Genomic DNA, 21,833 nt, shown 5'->3' with positions numbered 1-21,833 from the left:
AATATTTATTTCCCTATTTTTTTTTTTTTTTTTATATAATTTATAATATATATGTGTCAGACCTCGTTAAACGCACCCAAAAATCCCTCCTGTCAGACTCATTAAAACGCACCCAAAACCCCTCTGAGCGGATGCCAGGTGTCCAACAACAAGGATTTGGAAATCAGATAGTGGAAGGCAGGTGTCAGCAGACGAGTGGACGTTCGTCTTTGACGTGGGAAGCAAAACTGATTTTTCTGAAACACCGTTCCACTCTCTGCATGCACCCTCCTTCCCCAAAACTCTGAACTTCTCATCTTCTCCTCCTTCTCACTAAAAGTTCTCCCTTCTTTTTAAGCAATCTTACCCTTTCTTTTCTCCGATCACCATTCAGGCACCGTAGAAACGTTTCCGGCGCCTTAAGCTTCATTCTGAACCGAACAGTTCCGAGTTTTGAACTGGTAAGTCTTCTCGCCTTTAGTCGTTCGTTTCCGGGCACATGCAAACCAACTCCTGGTTGCATGAGCTCATAGTATCATTCTGAACCTGTTTTTCTGTCGTTTGTTTCGGTTTGAAGAGTTGATTGAACGTGAGGGTAGAAGAAATTTTAGTCAGGCAAATCATACTTCTGCCTCTAGGACGATCGTTCACACTAGAAGTAAGGGAAGCTTATCTAATTTAATTATATGTTGTTTATACGTTCGTTGATAATAAATGCATGTTGCTGAGTGGTTGAATGTATATAAAGTATGATACTGATATGATTGTTTATGTGGAAAATGATTTATTGGTATGATATGGATTGGATGAAGCATGCAAATTGATTTTGATATGTATTTTATATAGTTATGAAATTATGTACTGAGAAATGAATTGAAGATAAATGAATTTCTGGATATGAATTTTCCTATGATAGTTTACGTTCGTCATTGAACGGTCCTTGACCGTTCGATGTTTCTATTAAAATTTGTTTGGAATTGAAGTCTTTCATTTGGAAAGAATTCTAGTTGAGGACGAGCGTCTTCTTGTAATAGTACTGTGCTTGAGCGTTCGGCCAAGCGTAGTTGCATCTGAGTATTCGGTGATAAACTTAAACTTTGTAAATATATGTATTTGTATATAGTAGTTATTCTTAAACACAATTCCGATAATATCTCATTTATAAATATTTCTATTATAAATTTTAGTAGCGCTCGGTCTCACACCAAGCTCTCGAAATGAGTGCTGCTCGGTCTTATACCAAGCGCTTGTACTCGTTTATAATTAATCAATCATGATGAAATAACGTTCGTCCAACTTCAGTAGAATTCCCTTTTACCGCGTTCGGTCATTGACTGGCGTTGGGTTTCTGTATATGAATTATTATAAGTATTGGTTTGAGCTCACGAGAGTCAGTTCATTTAACTGATTCATGTTACAAGTAACGTTCGTCATATATTATATAATTGTATTTGGGTTCTTCCTACCTCTAGCAGTAATCCTCTCGGTTTTATTCTATTCTGGAATGGGATACTTCTCAGTCCCGTTCCTAGTGTTCATCCTTGTTCCGAGTGAGGATTGAACGTTCGGTATTTGATGTTATTAAAATTGGTGATAAAGATGAAATTAAAATGATGGATAATAAAAGATGAAGAGTATATGAGATGGATGAAATGTTGTGGAATATGAACGAGCGTTCCGGGGAGGAACGACTCATGAGTGAATATTGGAATTGGTAAAGTATGACTGTGGTAATGCTAAGCTGTCGATTCATCCTGATGTTCCGTGAGTACTCGTCCTCGCGTAGAGGAGGGTAGGTCATGTGTGGGAACGACAGGAGGTCCTAGTCCTTAGGGGTACTTTGGACAGATAGGGCTAACCTCGAGTGGCAGCTGATGAGAGTATTCCAGTTACTACATCACCCGGGTGCACGAACGTCGTAGCTACACATATTTCATACAGTCCGGACAGTCAGTCTAGTAGTAGGACTTGCTTGAAATGTATATTGAAATGTATCTTATGTGTGTGAATGTGAGAAATGTATGTTTATACTTGAATTAAATTACATAAGCTTACCCTGTGTTTTTCTTGTGTTGTCTCGTTTTGTACGTCCGTCTTTGTCATTGCAATGATCATCCTTGTGGATGTGAGCAGAAGGAGACGAGCTGCTGGAAGAGGCGCTGGAAGAAGAAAATTTGGTAGAAATTGAAGTAAAGACCGAACAGTAGAACGTTCGGTCAGTAGTGTAGTATAGCAAGGTGGTTGTTCGACCACCTTCCCTTTTGTTTATATTTGACCGTTCGGTAGTTCCTTGGTAAATCGTTCGGTCAGACTCGTACTTGTATTGTTTATTTATGAAAACTCTTTATGAAAGGCCGTTCGGCCGAGACCGTACGTTCTTGTATAATGTAAGACTGATCAGCTATATTATTAAATGTAATTATTCGATTATATGGTTTATTACTGTATTTTTGGGATGTTACAATCTGTATTTCATATCTTTGATTAAAGTAAAAAAAAACATAAATAGTATTTAAATGATAAAAATTTTAAACAGAATAAAATTAAAATTAAAAACCAATCTGCTAAGATTAAAAATCTTAGAAAAATACTGGTGTACAAGAACAGATGAAAATGCATTAAGTGGGACAAAAGATTTTATAAAAGTTTTAACATATAATATATCCTTCACTTTTACTTTCAATCATTTTCCTTATGACACTCAAAAGAAAGGCTATTCTAAAATTCTTTCTCTTTCACGACTTAAAACATTAACTCATAGATCTTTATAACATAAATTTGATAAAAACAATTACCTTCTTTTTTTTAAAATAAAGTTACTCTCATAGTTATATATAACTGCATAAATACATGTACTTCCACACGTCACCAATTATGTTTTATATTAAAAATATAAAAATAAAATTTAAGAAAATATACAAGTATTTGTAAATTAAGAGACATTCCATTAGTTTCTTAGACAAAAAAAATGTGTAATTATATATTTTATCAAATAATAAAATTATTTAATTAAATAAAAATAAAATTATCTAATTAAAAGTGAAAAAAAAACGCTTATAAAAATTTATATTGTTTATGTAACCTTTTATATATATATATATACACATATATGTATATACATATATGTATATATATATATATATCTATATGTATATATATATATATATATATCTATATGTATACATATAGATATATATATGTAAACATATATACATATACATATATACATATATACATATACATATATACATATACATATGTATACATATATACATATACATATGTATACATAGACATATACATATGTATACATAGACATATACATATGTACATATACATATATATATGTATATATATATATACATATGTATATGTACACATATGTATATTGTATATGTACACATATATATATGTATACATATACATATACATATACATATAGGTATACATATACATATGTATATGTATATGTATATGTATATGTATATGTATACATATGCATATGTATACATAGACATATGCATATGTACATATGCATATGTATATGTACATATGCATATGTATATGTATACATATGCATATGTCTATGTATACATATGCATATGTCTATGTATACATATGCATATGTCTATGTATACATATGTATATGTATATATGTATACATATGCATATGTATATATGTATACATATGCATATATATATATATGCATATGTATACATATGCATATATATGTGTATATGTATATATATATATATATATATATAAGTTTACATCGCATTGATAATAATTTGGCCTATTCTTGAAAATTATCGTAAAAAATTAAGGGATCCGTAATCTAATTTGATTAAGAAATAGTATTGCATATCTTCTTTCACGGTGAATGAATATTAGTTTAAATAGCTTTACTGTAAATAAATAATTTGTTCTTTTTGAACGCCTCTAGTGTATATGTATTCCTTAAAAAATTCATTTAAGTTCCTAGAACTATAACAAATTAGTAATTACTTCGCATTATTAAGTTTTAAAAAAGTATTTCATTGTTAAAATATAATTTTAAAAACTAATTTAACAGAAACAGGTATACTATTTTATTATTAAACTATAATAATTAGGAATCATTTTTGTAAATTTTACATAGTCAGATACTAAGATGTTTTATTATTTCACTAAATTAACAATGTACCACACATTTAAGAATCAATTGATAATTTACCTTTTGTTTTAATCAATAGAGAGTGAACGTTGGTCCAAAGCAGTAAGTTTAAGACAAGCACAAGTCGATAAAAAAAATGTAAAACACTAGACCAACCTGAAAGGTGAGAAGCACAGTAGTTAGATGAATTCTTTTATGGGACATATATTACAAAAATAAATCACAAGAATCACCTGCAATTGTAAGCCATCTGCACTTGTACACATTCATATACACTTAAATTGGAGTGAACAAATAGTAACAAAGATTACAATGCTAGCAAATAGAAAGGGGAAAAATAAAAAGGTAAAAGAACAACACAAGGGGGAAGACTGGAACGGCAACCGATCGAGTAACACAAGCAACTCCATTCACAAAGACTTAGAAATGTTTGAACATGTCCAATGATGACATGTGACAGGGAACCACAACTTCTATCGTGACGTGGTGTAATGAAGGACCTCTTTCACTAAATTCCAGTTAAGAATGAATGCAACCGAGATGAAAAGTGACACTGCAGACTCCGAGCCTCTTTCATAGCTTCTGACTTTCAAGTAATTTGCAGTGACATGGATGCAATCACAATAGCATGCTTTTAGTTTGTTTTTGCAAGCTTTCTAATCGGAGTTGGAATCATAGAAGTCACTAGGGCATGGAGTTACGACCTCTGATTCAAACAATTGCACTACTCGATGCATAGTGGGTCGATCTTCTGGACTTGAGGAGACACACTGAATAGCCACAGAGAGCAAGGCATCTAGGCTCTCCACTTGCACCCCATCACATAGTGGGTCAACAATTTCCCTCGGCCTATTTTCTGTAATTAGAAAATTCAACTGCAAAGATAGAAAATATGTTGAATTGGAGTGGTGATCCATTACATTGGAATAGCAACATGATCGGCTTGCTTAATAATCACCTAAAAACTACGCAGCAGCTGTATATACTAAAACATAAAATTTGGCTCCTCTGAAGTGCACTGCACTATAAAGCGTATTGTGCGGAGTGATAACCATTTATTAGAAAACAATGCGTTGGTAGTGGTAAAATTTATGCATATGCTGAACAAATTATGAAATTGTTAAAAGCCTCAGTTATTGATTTTCCAGTGAATTATTATCACTCTACACTTTACTCTCTAAGTGTGGGATACCTTTTAAGAGAGCCAAGCCCAACAAGATGACAATAAATTTCAATTACTCACTCAACCCACTGTATGCTGATTATATTGGCAGCCATAAGGAAACCCATTGAACAACATAACGTGTTATACTATCTAAGTTAACAATAGATACCTTAATGGGTGTTTATATAAAAAAAAGAATTAAATATTTAGTTATTAAAAAACAAAACAAAAAATGGAGATCAGAACTTGTACTAAAATCTAATATTTAGGTAAATGACATACCCAACCAACAATATTGAGACCCTTTTCAATGAATGCTGCATCTGTTGGCCGCTTTCCACTCAGCACTTCGAGTGTCAACACACCAAAACTATACACATCAGACTTCTCAGTTGCTCTGCCACTTTGCATATACTCTGCCATGAAATAACACATGCTTGGTTAGACAACCATGGAGTTAAAAGGAGTGAAAAATGAAAGAAAAATTGAAAATAACTTCTCCATAGATAAAATTAGTTTACGCAAAAACTAATTTCTAGGAGTTTTCTTATGTAATTTTTCTAATTTTTACTTTTAACTTGCACTATTATTAGCCTATAGAGAAAGTCCATGTTATTTTTTATTTTCACTTTTTCCCCCACAACTATGGAGCTTATGTGAATTCAATCCTATGCACTACTTTATTCAAATTATTTTCTAAACAGAGTAGGAACAAAATTTGATTGTTTGACACCCATATTCTAATAACAGAAGCAACATTTTAACACTAAGGCATTTATTCATAAACCCCATCATATAGAGTTTCGCATCCACTTACTACAGAAAGATAGTCATGTGAATTATTATGTTATATGAACTGGCAACCTCTCTTCATACAAATGCTACATGACAAAAGAGATAACGGAGTACACGTCCATGCAGTTTAAAACATCCTAGTGACTAGTTATACACATACACTTAACAACAAAAACTTCATTAATAGTTTAAATGCTAAATACCACCAACCATGCCCCCAGTGGTAATCAGAACTTCTACATTGCTTACCTGGAGCAAGATAACCAAATGTTCCAGCAACAATAGTGGTGATGTGCGATTCTTCATCCTCCAGAAGTTTGGCAAGTCCAAAATCAGATACTCGAGCATCCAAGTTTCCATCAAGTAAAATGTTACTAGATTTTATGTCTCGGTGTATAATCCTAGGGGAGCAATCATGGTGCAAGTAAGCAAGCCCTTTTGCAGCACCCATGATTATATTTAAGCGTGAATCCCAGTCTAGTTGCTCAGCCCTTTCTGTGTGATGCATCAAAAACATCATTATCGCACCAAAATGATTTAATCAAAGATAAGATCAAGTGAAAATGTAAGTTCAAAATGAAAACTCGTTTTCTGAAATGATTATAGTTGATATCGATACACAACACAACGTAACATCCACTTCAAACATATTAGTATCTGTATGACACTTCAGCAATGAACAAAGCTTTAGAAAATATATCCAATTAAACAAACTAAAAAGAATAATGCATTGTATTGGAAACCAAGGAAAGCCACATTGAGCAATATTTAATACCTTTAAGAAATACCGCTTTTAGGCTCAAATATATGTAAAAATACATAATTTAACACTAATTAAAGAAATTACTTAAGTTCATTTGATTTTCTTGATATCTTATAATAAAAGAACTACATGCTCCAAACTATCCATAATCAAATTTATTTTGAAGATGCTGCTCACATTTGAATTAACTTAAGAGTATTTTTTGAATAATGACATTAAATAGGGTTCAACTAGTTTAAAATTGCTTATATTTAAGTCCACCAAACCTTTTACTTATATTTTTCAGTCCAAAGGAATGACTATTAAATAAAATGGAACTTCCTTTTTAGGACAGATCGAAGGACAGATCGTGCTTCCTGTAAATGAACCCTTTTCCAGGAAAACTAGTTATAAAGCATTTCCCATTTGGAGTAAACACTATTATACAGAATATAAATTCACAAATAATATTTTCAGATTATTGATGTCTACTTATATCCACTATTTAATCTGATATTGTGCTCCTGGAACTAGAAAGAATGTCAACTAGGTTGAGCAACAATGGCTGCTGTACTAGCTTCCATTTTAATTGAATTTGTACCAACTAGTGCAGCATAAATAAAAAGACCTTATTTAACAACCAAACAACCAAAGCATGATATCCCAAGCAAATATAAGCTATAATAACCAAATCCTGATTCATAAAAAAACGTTCCACATAAAATAATCATCAGTTGAGTAGGTATTTCATATCCAAAAAGCATTGAAGATTCACATGAGCTGCTTTGGTGAAACAATGGTTGCCATATTTGGTTAATAATGAATGCTCATAACAAATTACATAGATATTTATGTTTTGACCTATTTTCAGAGAGTTACTAAGCGTTCTTAAGTGATCAGTTAGTTTATAAGGAGAACTAAATGATAACTACCACATGGACCATTTACTCTGTAAGTACCAGATGCCCACCTTAAAGTTCCATACTTCTACCCAAAAATACAGGAACTAGAGATCTTACCATGAAGAGCTTCATCAAGACTACCACCTGATAGGTAGTCATATATTAACAACTTCGATGTTGGTGAATTGCAATATCCTCGTAAGTTCACTAGATAACGATGTTTGATGCTACCAAGAATTTCAAGCTCCCTCTCAAAAAAACGATCAAACCCCTCATTCAACTTTACAATCCTTTTCAAAGCAAAGACATTCCCATCATCCATTGCAAGCTTGTATACAGTTCCAAATCCCCCAATTCCTATTATGTGTTCTTCATTCAAAGTCTCTAGTTTCTTAATGATGTCTTTTGAAGAATATGGAAGGTCTCCATGAAACATCACAATTGATGCACCTACAAGACATTTGGACATTTTAATTAGCATATAAATTAGAAAAAAAATAGAAAACTCAAATGGGCCTATGTGCAAGCTAAAGAGAGATAAGGAGTAAACCTGCGCCAACATCCATTGCCAGGCTTATTCTGTCATTTTTACCAAACTTCTTGTAAAGGAAACAGCCCCAGAAGCACATAAGTGCCACCAAAAGTAGAGCTCCCACAGTTGCTGATGCACTGATGAGTAGTCGGCCAGAATATTTCTTCTTTCCCATTTGATTTTGGTCTATAAGTGTAAAATAATAAAAATCAAAATGGTATTTTGACAATGTAATTAAATTGTCTGTATTATATACAACAGAGTCAAAACCATTGTCATGAAGACAAAATTGAGTTAGTAAATCTTTTTCAGGCAGTGACAACAGACAAAAAAATGAGACATGATAGGACCTGATAATTATGAAGTGCCTAAGTCCCGCATCAAATAGTATAGGATACTCAGTGGAGTAATTAAATGCTTTGTTCCCTCCCTTACCAGCTAGCTTTCATATTTTACTTAATGTGTCACGTGACTCACACGTGTATCCCCTAGTATGCAATTATTTTGAGCATGTTTTGATTAAAGTTTGTAAACTTAAATTTGAATAAAATTCAATTTGCAAACTGAGTTTGCAAAAGCAGACTCAATACTGAATCTTGTTTTGATGCCTAATAAGTATCCAATCAAATCATATCTCTAACACTATCATTCCCATTTCTTTTGTTACCCCTTTAAAGCTTGCCATTTACTACCATAGAACATAGTTGGTCATATAACAGTACAATAAAACCTCCACTTGAGCTTGGTAGGCTTTGGGGTCACAAATAAACCCCCCGGATGCCTTTCTCTATTTCAACCACCGTGTATCTACTTGAAATAAATTATATTAAAATAACAATGCATCATTAAACAAAAGAAGGAAAACTTGATCTGAGATCCAATAAACGATAAATACTAGATTAAATAAACACAGCTTTACCTGAGGAAGTAGATTGAGTATTGGTCCCCGGTGAACCATCATCTTTACATGTTGAATTGGTTTTCACTCCGCACAGACCACGATTTCCAACAAAGCTGCAAGAAAGCATAATATGCTTGTCTCAATATTGTAAATGGATTTAATTCCTTTGAAATTGACTGCTATATTTGGAGTGTATAGTATCATTGATCACAAAAGGCAAAGTAAACATTAAAAACATAATTATTGACAATATTAATCTCAAGACTTAATATATCTATTAAAATACCAACTGGCATAACAACATAAAAATAAAAATTATCATAAAACTAGATTCTCTCTGAAAACAAAATATTGCTTTTAAATTCTCTCTGAAATCTAATAGTGTAAATAGATTAGTATTAATATATTTAATTAAAACTCAACTTTAATAAAAGAAAAAAATCAGCACTTAGCTTACAGAACATCTATAAACAGGAAAGGCCATACTTACGAGCTTCCAGTAAAGTTGCCAAGGACACCATCAGAAGGTATGGGTCCGACCAGAAAATTGGTGGATACATTGCTTCAAAAACACAATCACAATGGTAAAAAATTCATTTTGGTGTAAAATAACAAATTAATAAAATATTCATGGAGAAAGAAGTATCACAGTGGAAAAGAAAAGCCTACATACAAATTTTTGAGATTGTACAACTTCCCAAGTGATGCAGGAATATTCCCACTGAGGGAATTGCTCGATATGTCCCTGTAAAATAGGGAGATATATTGTTAAATATGATGTCTGTATGACTGTAACACCAATATTAAAGAATTTGAATTTGTTTAAAAAAGGACGAACTAGAAAATTCACTAAATAACTAAAAAGATAATCGTCTTAAATATTACTTTTTCTTTCCCTTTATTCTTTCAGTGCCAACTTTTAGGCCATTTATTCTTCAAAAGAAAACAGAATGACAATACAATACGCCCAAATAATTAAATACAAACAACCAAGAGAAGCAAGAACTAAAAGAAACTCACAAATTTACGAGTAGCGAAAGGTTTCCTATTTCACTTGGAATGATTCCACTAAGGTAATTACCCTGTAAAAATCTGCACAACAAAAATTAGTAGTTATTACCAAGTAGTAATAGAACAATTGGGTTTACCAAATTTAAACATGGACATAAAGAACGAGTTATAGTAGTTATATAACTTCTATTACAGAAATTAGTTTAAGAAAAGTTAGTGTGTGAATAAGATAATAAAGCAAATGTCATACTAGAAGTTAAAATGAAAAATATAATAACTCTAGCATAAATGATAAATAGAATGCAAACACACAGAGACATATACACATATATGTAACAAGCAATCTGAATAAGTATGTGCATCACTAAAGTTAACGTAAGTAATATGATTTTATAAATTTGCATTATCTTGACATCAACAACTAAGATAAACGCATGTAATTTTCTGAGGTAAATAGGAAAAAAAAAAGGATGGAACAGAACTAGGCAAATGATCCGAACTTAGTACATACATTCCCTCCAATGCAGTGCAATTTCCCAATTCTGAAGGAATTGTCCCATAGAAATTGTTGTTATGCAGAGCACTACAAAAGATACATAATCGTTAAATAAGAAAATACAAAAAAAGCACAAATTACTTAAAAGAAATTTATCTACAATCAAATTTTTAAAATTACGCACAGAACCCTCAGATTCTCGAGCTTCCCAAGGTCAGGTGATATAGACCCACTTAACTTATGGTGAGATAGACTCCTAGAATAGTACCAAGGAAAGCAAAGTTAGATAAAGAATTCATACAAAACTGCCAGCAAGTCTCCTGTCATGTATTGATGAAACTATTTTCTAAAGTTAAGAAGTTCTTGAACCAATATATCACACAGATGCAATCTTTCAAGGAAATTTACACATAAAAACAGTGCATTCTATTCTGATTTAGTGAAACCCTACCCCAATGCAAAACCCAGAAAATAAAGGGGTTACTAACTCACTAGGTGTATGAATTTGAGTCTAGCATTGAACTATGACAAGATCATACACTAAAGAAGTAAGAAACTGAAAGTAGCCAAATGGTTCATGAGAAACATCAATCAGCCCTAGCTACAGGAATTAGGCAATAGTTTTGTGTACAAAATCTATAGTCTAAATCAGATTATAAATGTTCCAGATGTGGTAAAAATTCGATTAAGCTTAGTATTAGTCTGGTTTTCTGTATTTATGAACACCAAACCAACATAATACGGTCTATTTACCTTTTAAATAATAAACGTGACTAATTACACTCATCAATTAAACACTTTCATCGCTAATAAAATGTCAGTAAGTCTAGACAAGAAATATCTCATAATCATTATAAACACTCACAGATGTGTTACTCTTTTGGTTTTGGGATCACATTTCACTCCTTTCCATTTACATGGGTCAGGATCCTCTGGCCTCCACTGTAATAGGATACCATCAGAATTAACAACTGATGTCCTAAAGCTGAGAAGCACCTCACCTACAGATGTCAGAGTATATGATATCAAAATGATCATGTATCAGCCAAATGAAACTAGTAAAATTCTAATTAATCAAGTACCATCAGAGAACAAATACACACAAGATGCTTGTAAAGATCAATAGTAGATTTCGCAAAATGTGTTTTTAGTCCAATAAAATTATTATGGAATCAAAGAGAAAATTAGCACTAGTTTCCATCAACAGAGAGACATAACGGATATATGTAAAATACGACGACAACAAAGTTTTATCTCTCTGGATGAAGTCGACTACATAGATCACGCAACGTAATTTAGAGTGATTAAAAACCAAATATATCTATGGTTGTGTCCAGATTGTGATATGCATGATATAAATGTGATAATATTAGAAGCAGAAATTTATCCTAATTGACATCAACCTCAAACGCAATAAGTTAAATAGAAGTGTAAGAAATAAATATGATCATACCATCGGGAGTGATAGCATTGCTCTTAATGATTACAACATGTATCAGCACAATCAAAAGAAGCCACGGCCACTGCCATTTCAAAAGACAAATGCCCATAGCAACACTGCTCAGTAATAATATAGCTAATAGAAGTCATATGAGAAAAATGTCTCGCTCCACCATGTAGTTATCTAGTTGGCACGAACATCAACGCCGCAAACAAACGTAGACACCGCCTGCAACAGAACAAAAAAATAAATGTTAACCGTAATGAAACTACTACAAACAGGAATCATAATTGTTATTTATAACAAACATATCAACGGAAATTAAACCTGACAAGAAAAGAAAATATTTCGGCAGTTATGAAAATCAATTGCTTACACTTCCAAACACTTCACAATCAGAATATACATAACCACTGAAACGAATGAATAAATAAATTCAATAAATAAAAAATACTTAATAAGGTTTCTATATTTGAACTTTTGATGCACATGAACAAAAGCAGTAACAAGCACTTGCAGCATAGCAAATGCTTCAACCTGAGTTCAAAATTTTCAACTGAAACGCAGTCAAAGAACGGAAAGTAGCACCGAAGCACACTAGGTAAACAGCTAGAAAAGCTTCACAGTTCAGTTATAGAACTAGAGTGAAGAGAAATTGAATTCAGCATTTCAAATCAACAAACAGCACTGAATGTGCAACCATCGAATCGAAGCTGATTAACACACCACGAACAGCGATTGCGAATTTGTAGCGTTTTTAAGTTTTCAGAAAATCGAGGTAACTGAAGATAGAACGAGAGTGAGAGATTGCACGAAATGACCTGCAGGTCATTTCGTGCAATCTCTCACTCTCGTTCTATCTTCAGTTACCTCGATTTTCTGAAAACTTAAAAACGCTACAAATTCGCAATCGCTGTTCGTGGTGTGTTAATCAGCTTCGATTCGATGGTTGCACATTCAGTGCTGTTTGTTGATTTGAAATGCTGAATTCAATTTCTCTTCACTCTAGTTCTATAACTGAACTGTGAAGCTTTTCTAGCTGTTTACCTAGTGTGCTTCGGTGCTACTTTCCGTTCTTTGACTGCGTTTCAGTTGAAAATTTTGAACTCAGGTTGAAGCATTTGCTATGCTGCAAGTGCTTGTTACTGCTTTTGTTCATGTGCATCAAAAGTTCAAATATAGAAACCTTATTAAGTATTTTTTATTTATTGAATTTATTTATTCATTCGTTTCAGTGGTTATGTATATTCTGATTGTGAAGTGTTTGGAAGTGTAAGCAATTGATTTTCATAACTGCCGAAATATTTTCTTTTCTTGTCAGGTTTAATTTCCGTTGATATGTTTGTTATAAATAACAATTATGATTCCTGTTTGTAGTAGTTTCATTACGGTTAACATTTATTTTTTTGTTCTGTTGCAGGCGGTGTCTACGTTTGTTTGCGGCGTTGATGTTCGTGCCAACTAGATAACTACATGGTGGAGCGAGACATTTTTCTCATATGACTTCTATTAGCTATATTATTACTGAGCAGTGTTGCTATGGGCATTTGTCTTTTGAAATGGCAGTGGCCGTGGCTTCTTTTGATTGTGCTGATACATGTTGTAATCATTAAGAGCAATGCTATCACTCCCGATGGTATGATCATATTTATTTCTTACACTTCTATTTAACTTATTGCGTTTGAGGTTGATGTCAATTAGGATAAATTTCTGCTTCTAATATTATCACATTTATATCATGCATATCACAATCTGGACACAACCATAGATATATTTGGTTTTTAATCACTCTAAATTACGTTGCGTGATCTATGTAGTCGACTTCATCCAGAGAGATAAAACTTTGTTGTCGTCGTATTTTACATATATCCGTTATGTCTCTCTGTTGATGGAAACTAGTGCTAATTTTCTCTTTGATTCCATAATAATTTTATTGGACTAAAAACATTTTGCGAAATCTACTATTGATCTTTACAAGCATCTTGTGTGTATTTGTTCTCTGATGGTACTTGATTAATTAGAATTTTACTAGTTTCATTTGGCTGATACATGATCATTTTGATATCATATACTCTGACATCTGTAGGTGAGGTGCTTCTCAGCTTTAGGACATCAGTTGTTAATTCTGATGGTATCCTATTACAGTGGAGGCCAGAGGATCCTGACCCATGTAAATGGAAAGGAGTGAAATGTGATCCCAAAACCAAAAGAGTAACACATCTGTGAGTGTTTATAATGATTATGAGATATTTCTTGTCTAGACTTACTGACATTTTATTAGCGATGAAAGTGTTTAATTGATGAGTGTAATTAGTCACGTTTATTATTTAAAAGGTAAATAGACCGTATTATGTTGGTTTGGTGTTCATAAATACAGAAAACCAGACTAATACTAAGCTTAATCGAATTTTTACCACATCTGGAACATTTATAATCTGATTTAGACTATAGATTTTGTACACAAAACTATTGCCTAATTCCTGTAGCTAGGGCTGATTGATGTTTCTCATGAACCATTTGGCTACTTTCAGTTTCTTACTTCTTTAGTGTATGATCTTGTCATAGTTCAATGCTAGACTCAAATTCATACACCTAGTGAGTTAGTAACCCCTTTATTTTCTGGGTTTTGCATTGGGGTAGGGTTTCACTAAATCAGAATAGAATGCACTGTTTTTATGTGTAAATTTCCTTGAAAGATTGCATCTGTGTGATATATTGGTTCAAGAACTTCTTAACTTTAGAAAATAGTTTCATCAATACATGACAGGAGACTTGCTGGCAGTTTTGTATGAATTCTTTATCTAACTTTGCTTTCCTTGGTACTATTCTAGGAGTCTATCTCACCATAAGTTAAGTGGGTCTATATCACCTGACCTTGGGAAGCTCGAGAATCTGAGGGTTCTGTGCGTAATTTTAAAATTTGATTGTAGATAAATTTCTTTTAAGTAATTTGTGCTTTTTTTGTATTTTCTTATTTAACGATTATGTATCTTTTGTAGTGCTCTGCATAACAACAATTTCTATGGGACAATTCCTTCAGAATTGGGAAATTGCACTGCATTGGAGGGAATGTATGTACTAAGTTCGGATCATTTGCCTAGTTCTGTTCCATCCTTTTTTTTTTCCTATTTACCTCAGAAAATTACATGCGTTTATCTTAGTTGTTGATGTCAAGATAATGCAAATTTATAAATCATATTACTTACGTTAACTTTAGTGATGCACATACTTATTCAGATTGCTTGTTACATATATGTGTATATGTCTCTGTGTGTTTGCATTCTATTTATCATTTATGCTAGAGTTATTATATTTTTCATTTTAACTTCTAGTATGACATTTGCTTTATTATCTTATTCACACACTAACTTTTCTTAAACTAATTTCTGTAATAGAAGTTATATAACTACTATAACTCGTTCTTTATGTCCATGTTTAAATTTGGTAAACCCAATTGTTCTATTACTACTTGGTAATAACTACTAATTTTTGTTGTGCAGATTTTTACAGGGTAATTACCTTAGTGGAATCATTCCAAGTGAAATAGGAAACCTTTCGCTACTCGTAAATTTGTGAGTTTCTTTTAGTTCTTGCTTCTCTTGGTTGTTTGTATTTAATTATTTGGGCGTATTGTATTGTCATTCTGTTTTCTTTTGAAGAATAAATGGCCTAAAAGTTGGCACTGAAAGAATAAAGGGAAAGAAAAAGTAATATTTAAGACGATTATCTTTTTAGTTATTTAGTGAATTTTCTAGTTCGTCCTTTTTTAAACAAATTCAAATTCTTTAATATTGGTGTTACAGTCATACAGACATCATATTTAACAATATATCTCCCTATTTTACAGGGACATATCGAGCAATTCCCTCAGTGGGAATATTCCTGCATCACTTGGGAAGTTGTACAATCTCAAAATTTGTATGTAGGCTTTTCTTTTCCACTGTGATACTTCTTTCTCCATGAATATTTTATTAATTTGTTATTTTACACCAAAATGAATTTTTTACCATTGTGATTGTGTTTTTGAAGCAATGTATCCACCAATTTTCTGGTCGGACCCATACCTTCTGATGGTGTCCTTGGCAACTTTACTGGAAGCTCGTAAGTATGGCCTTTCCTGTTTATAGATGTTCTGTAAGCTAAGTGCTGATTTTTTTCTTTTATTAAAGTTGAGTTTTAATTAAATATATTAATACTAATCTATTTACACTATTAGATTTCAGAGAGAATTTAAAAGCAATATTTTGTTTTCAGAGAGAATCTAGTTTTATGATAATTTTTATTTTTATGTTGTTATGCCAGTTGGTATTTTAATAGATATATTAAGTCTTGAGATTAATATTGTCAATAATTATGTTTTTAATGTTTACTTTGCCTTTTGTGATCAATGATACTATACACTCCAAATATAGCAGTCAATTTCAAAGGAATTAAATCCATTTACAATATTGAGACAAGCATATTATGCTTTCTTGCAGCTTTGTTGGAAATCGTGGTCTGTGCGGAGTGAAAACCAATTCAACATGTAAAGATGATGGTTCACCGGGGACCAATACTCAATCTACTTCCTCAGGTAAAGCTGTGTTTATTTAATCTAGTATTTATCGTTTATTGGATCTCAGATCAAGTTTTCCTTCTTTTGTTTAATGATGCATTGTTATTTTAATATAATTTATTTCAAGTAGATACACGGTGGTTGAAATAGAGAAAGGCATCCGGGGGGTTTATTTGTGACCCCAAAGCCTACCAAGCTCAAGTGGAGGTTTTATTGTACTGTTATATGACCAACTATGTTCTATGGTAGTAAATGGCAAGCTTTAAAGGGGTAACAAAAAATGGGAATGATAGTGTTGAGATATGATTTGATTGGATACTTATTAGGCATCAAACAAGATTCAGTATTGAGTCTGCTTTTGCAAACTCAGTTTGCAAATTGAATTTTATTCAAATTTAAGTTTACAAACTTTAATCAAAACATGCTCAAAATAATTGCATACTAGGGGATACACGTGTGAGTCACGTGACACATTAAGTAAAATATGAAAGCTAGCTGGTAAGGGAGGGAACAAAGCATTTAATTACTCCACTGAGTATCCTATACTATTTGATGCGGGACTTAGGCACTTCATAATTATCAGGTCCTATCATGTCTCATTTTTTTGTCTGTTGTCACTGCCTGAAAAAGATTTACTAACTCAATTTTGTCTTCATGACAATGGTTTTGACTCTGTTGTATATAATACAGACAATTTAATTACATTGTCAAAATACCATTTTGATTTTTATTATTTTACACTTATAGACCAAAATCAAATGGGAAAGAAAAATATTCTGGCCGACTACTCATCAGTGCATCAGCAACTGTGGGAGCTCTACTTTTGGTGGCACTTATGTGCTTCTGGGGCTGTTTCCTTTACAAGAAGTTTGGTAAAAATGACAGAATAAGCCTGGCAATGGATGTTGGCGCAGGTTTACTCCTTATCTCTCTTTAGCTTGCACATAGGCCCATTTGAGTTTTCTATTTTTTTTCTAATTTATATGCTAATTAAAATGTCCAAATGTCTTGTAGGTGCATCAATTGTGATGTTTCATGGAGACCTTCCATATTCTTCAAAGACATCATTAAGAAACTAGAGACTTTGAATGAAGAACACATAATAGGAATTGGGGGATTTGGAACTGTATACAAGCTTGCAATGGATGATGGGAATGTCTTTGCTTTGAAAAGGATTGTAAAGTTGAATGAGGGGTTTGATCGTTTTTTTGAGAGGGAGCTTGAAATTCTTGGTAGCATCAAACATCGTTATCTAGTGAACTTACGAGGATATTGCAATTCACCAACATCGAAGTTGTTAATATATGACTACCTATCAGGTGGTAGTCTTGATGAAGCTCTTCATGGTAAGATCTCTAGTTCCTGTATTTTTGGGTAGAAGTATGGAACTTTAAGGTGGGCATCTGGTACTTACAGAGTAAATGGTCCATGTGGTAGTTATCATTTAGTTCTCCTTATAAACTAACTGATCACTTAAGAACGCTTAGTAACTCTCTGAAAATAGGTCAAAACATAAATATCTATGTAATTTGTTATGAGCATTCATTATTAACCAAATATGGCAACCATTGTTTCACCAAAGCAGCTCATGTGAATCTTCAATGCTTTTTGGATATGAAATACCTACTCAACTGATGATTATTTATGTGGAACGTTTTTTTATGAATCAGGATTTGGTTATTATAGCTTATATTTGCTTGGGATATCATGCTTTGGTTGTTTGGTTGTTAAATAAGGTCTTTTTATTTATGCTGCACTAGTTGGTACAAATTCAATTAAAATGGAAGCTAGTACAGCAGCCATTGTTGCTCAACCTAGTTGACATTCTTTCTAGTTCCAGGAGCACAATATCAGATTAAATAGTGGATATAAGTAGACATCAATAATCTGAAAATATTATTTGTGAATTTATATTCTGTATAATAGTGTTTACTCCAAATGGGAAATGCTTTATAACTAGTTTTCCTGGAAAAGGGTTCATTTACAGGAAGCACGATCTGTCCTTCGATCTGTCCTAAAAAGGAAGTTCCATTTTATTTAATAGTCATTCCTTTGGACTGAAAAATATAAGTAAAAGGTTTGGTGGACTTAAATATAAGCAATTTTAAACTAGTTGAACCCTATTTAATGTCATTATTCAAAAAATACTCTTAAGTTAATTCAAATGTGAGCAGCATCTTCAAAATAAATTTGATTATGGATAGTTTGGAGCATGTAGTTCTTTTATTATAAGATATCAAGAAAATCAAATGAACTTAAGTAATTTCTTTAATTAGTGTTAAATTATGTATTTTTACATATATTTGAGCCTAAAAGCGGTATTTCTTAAAGGTATTAAATATTGCTCAATGTGGCTTTCCTTGGTTTCCAATACAATGCATTATTCTTTTTAGTTTGTTTAATTGGATATATTTTCTAAAGCTTTGTTCATTGCTGAAGTGTCATACAGATACTAATATGTTTGAAGTGGATGTTACGTTGTGTTGTGTATCGATATCAACTATAATCATTTCAGAAAACGAGTTTTCATTTTGAACTTACATTTTCACTTGATCTTATCTTTGATTAAATCATTTTGGTGCGATAATGATGTTTTTGATGCATCACACAGAAAGGGCTGAGCAACTAGACTGGGATTCACGCTTAAATATAATCATGGGTGCTGCAAAAGGGCTTGCTTACTTGCACCATGATTGCTCCCCTAGGATTATACACCGAGACATAAAATCTAGTAACATTTTACTTGATGGAAACTTGGATGCTCGAGTATCTGATTTTGGACTTGCCAAACTTCTGGAGGATGAAGAATCGCACATCACCACTATTGTTGCTGGAACATTTGGTTATCTTGCTCCAGGTAAGCAATGTAGAAGTTCTGATTACCACTGGGGGCATGGTTGGTGGTATTTAGCATTTAAACTATTAATGAAGTTCTTTTGTTGTTAAGTGTATGTGTATAACTAGTCACTAGGATGTTTTAAACTGCATGGACGTGTACTCCGTTATCTCTTTTGTCATGTAGCATTTGTATGAAGAGAGGTTGCCAGTTCATATAACATAATAATTCACATGACTATCTTTCTGTAGTAAGTGGATGCGAAACTCTATATGATGGGGTTTATGAATAAATGCCTTAGTGTTAAAATGTTGCTTCTGTTATTAGAATATGGGTGTCAAACAATCAAATTTTGTTCCTACTCTGTTTAGAAAATAATTTGAATAAAGTAGTGCATAGGATTGAATTCACATAAGCTCCATAGTTGTGGGGGAAAAAGTGAAAATAAAAAATAACATGGACTTTCTCTATAGGCTAATAATAGTGCAAGTTAAAAGTAAAAATTAGAAAAATTACATAAGAAAACTCCTAGAAATTAGTTTTTGCGTAAACTAATTTTATCTATGGAGAAGTTATTTTCAATTTTTCTTTCATTTTTCACTCCTTTTAACTCCATGGTTGTCTAACCAAGCATGTGTTATTTCATGGCAGAGTATATGCAAAGTGGCAGAGCAACTGAGAAGTCTGATGTGTATAGTTTTGGTGTGTTGACACTCGAAGTGCTGAGTGGAAAGCGGCCAACAGATGCAGCATTCATTGAAAAGGGTCTCAATATTGTTGGTTGGGTATGTCATTTACCTAAATATTAGATTTTAGTACAAGTTCTGATCTCCATTTTTTGTTTTGTTTTTTAATAACTAAATATTTAATTCTTTTTTTTATATAAACACCCATTAAGGTATCTATTGTTAACTTAGATAGTATAACACGTTATGTTGTTCAATGGGTTTCCTTATGGCTGCCAATATAATCAGCATACAGTGGGTTGAGTGAGTAATTGAAATTTATTGTCATCTTGTTGGGCTTGGCTCTCTTAAAAGGTATCCCACACTTAGAGAGTAAAGTGTAGAGTGATAATAATTCACTGGAAAATCAATAACTGAGGCTTTTAACAATTTCATAATTTGTTCAGCATATGCATAAATTTTACCACTACCAACGCATTGTTTTCTAATAAATGGTTATCACTCCGCACAATACGCTTTATAGTGCAGTGCACTTCAGAGGAGCCAAATTTTATGTTTTAGTATATACAGCTGCTGCGTAGTTTTTAGGTGATTATTAAGCAAGCCGATCATGTTGCTATTCCAATGTAATGGATCACCACTCCAATTCAACATATTTTCTATCTTTGCAGTTGAATTTTCTAATTACAGAAAATAGGCCGAGGGAAATTGTTGACCCACTATGTGATGGGGTGCAAGTGGAGAGCCTAGATGCCTTGCTCTCTGTGGCTATTCAGTGTGTCTCCTCAAGTCCAGAAGATCGACCCACTATGCATCGAGTAGTGCAATTGTTTGAATCAGAGGTCGTAACTCCATGCCCTAGTGACTTCTATGATTCCAACTCCGATTAGAAAGCTTGCAAAAACAAACTAAAAGCATGCTATTGTGATTGCATCCATGTCACTGCAAATTACTTGAAAGTCAGAAGCTATGAAAGAGGCTCGGAGTCTGCAGTGTCACTTTTCATCTCGGTTGCATTCATTCTTAACTGGAATTTAGTGAAAGAGGTCCTTCATTACACCACGTCACGATAGAAGTTGTGGTTCCCTGTCACATGTCATCATTGGACATGTTCAAACATTTCTAAGTCTTTGTGAATGGAGTTGCTTGTGTTACTCGATCGGTTGCCGTTCCAGTCTTCCCCCTTGTGTTGTTCTTTTACCTTTTTATTTTTCCCCTTTCTATTTGCTAGCATTGTAATCTTTGTTACTATTTGTTCACTCCAATTTAAGTGTATATGAATGTGTACAAGTGCAGATGGCTTACAATTGCAGGTGATTCTTGTGATTTATTTTTGTAATATATGTCCCATAAAAGAATTCATCTAACTACTGTGCTTCTCACCTTTCAGGTTGGTCTAGTGTTTTACATTTTTTTTATCGACTTGTGCTTGTCTTAAACTTACTGCTTTGGACCAACGTTCACTCTCTATTGATTAAAACAAAAGGTAAATTATCAATTGATTCTTAAATGTGTGGTACATTGTTAATTTAGTGAAATAATAAAACATCTTAGTATCTGACTATGTAAAATTTACAAAAATGATTCCTAATTATTATAGTTTAATAATAAAATAGTATACCTGTTTCTGTTAAATTA

General features: G+C 32.7%; 1 protein-coding gene and 1 pseudogene across 2 annotated transcripts; one reads left to right on the top strand and one right to left on the bottom strand.

Moving 5' to 3' along the window:
• Positions 1-4,312: 4,312 nt before the first annotated feature.
• On the bottom strand, positions 4,313-12,526 carry LOC148193528 (LRR receptor-like serine/threonine-protein kinase FEI 1). Its single transcript, XM_088098634.1, has 13 exons — positions 12,131-12,526; positions 11,543-11,678; positions 10,862-10,933; positions 10,693-10,764; positions 10,191-10,262; positions 9,844-9,915; positions 9,661-9,732; positions 9,189-9,283; positions 8,288-8,455; positions 7,855-8,187; positions 6,343-6,588; positions 5,581-5,714; positions 4,313-5,008 (listed from the first exon to the last, which is right to left on the bottom strand). Exons 1-13 carry the CDS (start codon positions 12,225-12,227, stop codon positions 4,790-4,792), a joined length of 1,788 nt encoding a protein of 595 aa, XP_087954760.1. The 5' UTR covers positions 12,228-12,526; the 3' UTR covers positions 4,313-4,789.
• A 789-nt stretch (positions 12,527-13,315) lies between these two features.
• On the top strand, positions 13,316-21,562 carry LOC148193527 (LRR receptor-like serine/threonine-protein kinase FEI 2; annotated as a pseudogene). Its single transcript, XR_015782137.1, has 13 exons — positions 13,316-13,754; positions 14,205-14,340; positions 14,950-15,021; positions 15,118-15,189; positions 15,619-15,690; positions 15,966-16,040; positions 16,148-16,219; positions 16,597-16,691; positions 17,421-17,587; positions 17,688-18,019; positions 19,285-19,530; positions 20,161-20,294; positions 20,867-21,562. The product of XR_015782137.1 is annotated as an LRR receptor-like serine/threonine-protein kinase FEI 2 (transcript).
• Positions 21,563-21,833: the final 271 nt, after the last annotated feature.

This window comes from Vigna umbellata, chromosome 9 (genome assembly GCF_029865625.1).
Source record: "Vigna umbellata cultivar VRB3 chromosome 9, Vumbellata_1.0, whole genome shotgun sequence".
Classification (NCBI taxonomy): domain Eukaryota; kingdom Viridiplantae; phylum Streptophyta; class Magnoliopsida; order Fabales; family Fabaceae; genus Vigna; species Vigna umbellata.
The sequence above is the reverse complement of the archived record's forward strand: the minus strand, read 5'-3'. Positions and strand labels throughout refer to the sequence as shown.